The 2,686-nt window shown below is 45.5% G+C and overlaps 1 protein-coding gene across 1 annotated transcript; it reads right to left on the reverse strand.

Moving 5' to 3' along the window:
* Positions 1-874: 874 nt before the first annotated feature.
* LOC133125871 (transmembrane protein 275-like) lies at positions 875-1,450 on the reverse strand. The gene has a single exon (XM_061237567.1). It carries the CDS (start codon positions 1,448-1,450, stop codon positions 875-877), a length of 576 nt encoding a protein of 191 aa, XP_061093551.1.
* Positions 1,451-2,686: the final 1,236 nt, after the last annotated feature.

A 2,686-nucleotide genomic window follows, 5' to 3' on the forward strand; every position in this document is an offset into this window, starting at 1 on the left:
TCACAAACAGATCTACAGAGGCTATCCATATCCTTACGGACTGCACTGTACTGTACTGCACTTATATCTAAAAGTTTTCTATTGTTATTTTTATCGGTTCTTGCTTTAGATTGATTGTGGAGTAGTGTACAGTATGGCTGGAAGGCTAATGCTTGTTCTTCTGTGCTCAGTCAAAGGGACTTTATTATTGTTGACAGGAAATATAGATCTAAGAAATATTACCGCTGGATCGTTCTTTCATGCTGAAGTAATTCTATGAAAATTCCACAAGGTAAGCATTATTTGCTAAATTAATAGCATTTCAAATAAATTCACAAAAATATTGCCATGAAGTTATATTTCACAGTTTTCAAAAGCATTTCTTATCTTACAGTCTGACCACACACATATATATTTAGTTCTCATATTCCCGTATGCATAACAATGTCTTGTTCATTCCGGAAGTAAAACACAGAGACAGCATGACAGAGCCCCTCACAAGGGAAAGCAATGTTTACCAGGATGATTCTTAATACCAAACCCACCAGATTGTGCAGAGAAGTCCTCCTTAATGTACACCGGATTGGTACACCAGATCCAATCAGCTCTTTCTTACAACCACAAACTTCCCACAACCTCTTCAAATAATAATTCAGAAGATAGACAATCGCGTTAGCAGTACTTGTTTCCAGTTTCTTCTTTCACAGTGCTCAGTACGACACCTAAATTCTGCTAGAAAGGCTACGATCTCAGTGAGAGCACCACTCATTAGCACTGTCAGGCTCGTTCTGAAGATACTGGAGGTCATCTTCCCCTGTGACCCTCCTATGACAGAGCAGCACCCTGAGGTTCAACAAATGAACCGGACAAAAGAACGTTGTGCCTAATTCCCATATTAGGTTGCTGCAGGGTCACGGGGCAGGTTGAGCTGGACGGCCTCACCGGCCAAAGAGGCAGAGTAGCAGGCGGACGCTGGCCCGTTGGCCTCCAAGGTGAACAGCTTGCACGTGCGGCCCGTGGCGTTGGCCTCGTAGGAGGGGCTGGACCTGCGCGAGGAGCTGGGTGAGTTGGTGGGACTCAGCTGCACGGCGGTGGTGTCCTGCAGGGTGTGCTCGCTGGTCTCTATCTCGAAGGCCGTGCCTCCAGTCCGAACCAGGCCCAGGTTGCCTCCCCCTTTAGCCTTGCGTGAGCCCTGGGCGGGGGGGCGGCGGCTGCATACGCAGCAGGCCCCAAAAAAGGCGAAGGCCACGAGGAGAAGGACTGGCCCGATGATGATGGGCGGGTTTCTCCTGGGCAGGAAGGTGCCAAAGGCAAAGGCTCCCACCAGGGTGATGTTGATGCCTGCTAGCATGATGCAGAGGCCACAGGCACAGCACAGGGCCGGGGAGGGCAGACCCTGCGGCCGGGTCTTCTTCTTCTTGGGCATCTTCTTAGGCACAGAGGTGCTAGAGCTTTTGTCTGTGAACATCATCTGTTCACCGGTACAGTCTTCTTAGTCTTCTAAAAACTCACTCAGGACCGCATGTGCTCCTCAGAGTGGAAACATTCCTGTGAGAGGAATAGAGAGATAATGAACGTGTCAGAGCCCTTCAAAAAATATATACTCGCATGCAAGGGCATCATTTTCACTTGGAATTTGGGGAGGGGCAGCTAGACAGAACGCAGCAACCTGAGATATGTTTTTTTTTTTTTTTTTGGGGGGGGGGTGTAGGGTTCTCCAAGCAGCACTGCAGTGACCTCAGAGGTAAACAAGGCAATACATTAATTTTACAGGAATTGCAACATATTCGGCCAATACCATGTGTATGCCTATTATTTATTTCCCAACTTGAGTTCGCTAGCCGGCTATTGTCACAGCCAAAAACTTGCTGCATGGCTAAATTAATAATCATCATAATAATGAAACGGTGATTCAAGGCCCAGTCCAACCAGTGGCTAAATTGCAAGTTTTAAATGAAGTTTATAAACTTCATTTGTAAACTTCATTCATATTACTCTTAAGTGCAAGAAACAGGAGAAACCTATGGAAATTCACTATCATGGTTTCCTGTTTATTTCCATTTTTACGACTCAAATTACTGTTCATATTTATAGAATACAAAAAACTGTGACGTAATAAAACCATAAAACGGTGATGGCAGATTGTTAAAAAGACTCTCCGCTAGGGAGAACAACAGCTTAGACGGGAACAGTGACAGACAGTTTAGGAATATGGCTGCATTCGCATAGCAGTTTGAATAAGCAAATGTGCATAAAAATGCAACTTGCTATAGATAAACAGTAACGTTAATTGTACTGGCTAACAGGGCTACCGGGGCTCTGGTTTACCTAATTTTGAAATACAGTTCTATTGTAAATGTGATGCAGCTTGGTTAGAACGTATTTACAGTGAGTAATCCTTTTTGGATATTTTTGGAGACTTTTTGAGACGGGTGCCTGGGGGTTGGACCCAAAATGCACGACTCAGAAACAATGGTAAAATAAAGTCCCGTCAGGGCTTTATTCGGGACGAATCCCAGGGGCGTAGTCAAAACAAGCAAAGTCCATACACGTAGATCCAGCCAAACAAACAGTAAACAAACAAAAAGCACGGTGCCGAGGGAAGAGGCAAACTCGTAGTCGGTAGACGTGCAGGGAGGTCCGGCAGGCAGAGGCATAGTCGTGGGCGAAGCGGAAGTCGAAACCATAAAACAATCAGCGAGGCAAA

This window comes from Conger conger, chromosome 4 (genome assembly GCF_963514075.1).
Source record: "Conger conger chromosome 4, fConCon1.1, whole genome shotgun sequence".
Classification (NCBI taxonomy): Eukaryota; Metazoa; Chordata; class Actinopteri; order Anguilliformes; family Congridae; genus Conger; species Conger conger.

Coding starts and splice junctions, on each gene's coding strand:
- LOC133125871 (XM_061237567.1), bottom strand. CDS start 1,450: ATGATGTTCACAGACAAAAGCTCTAGCACCTCTGTGCCTAAGAAGATG.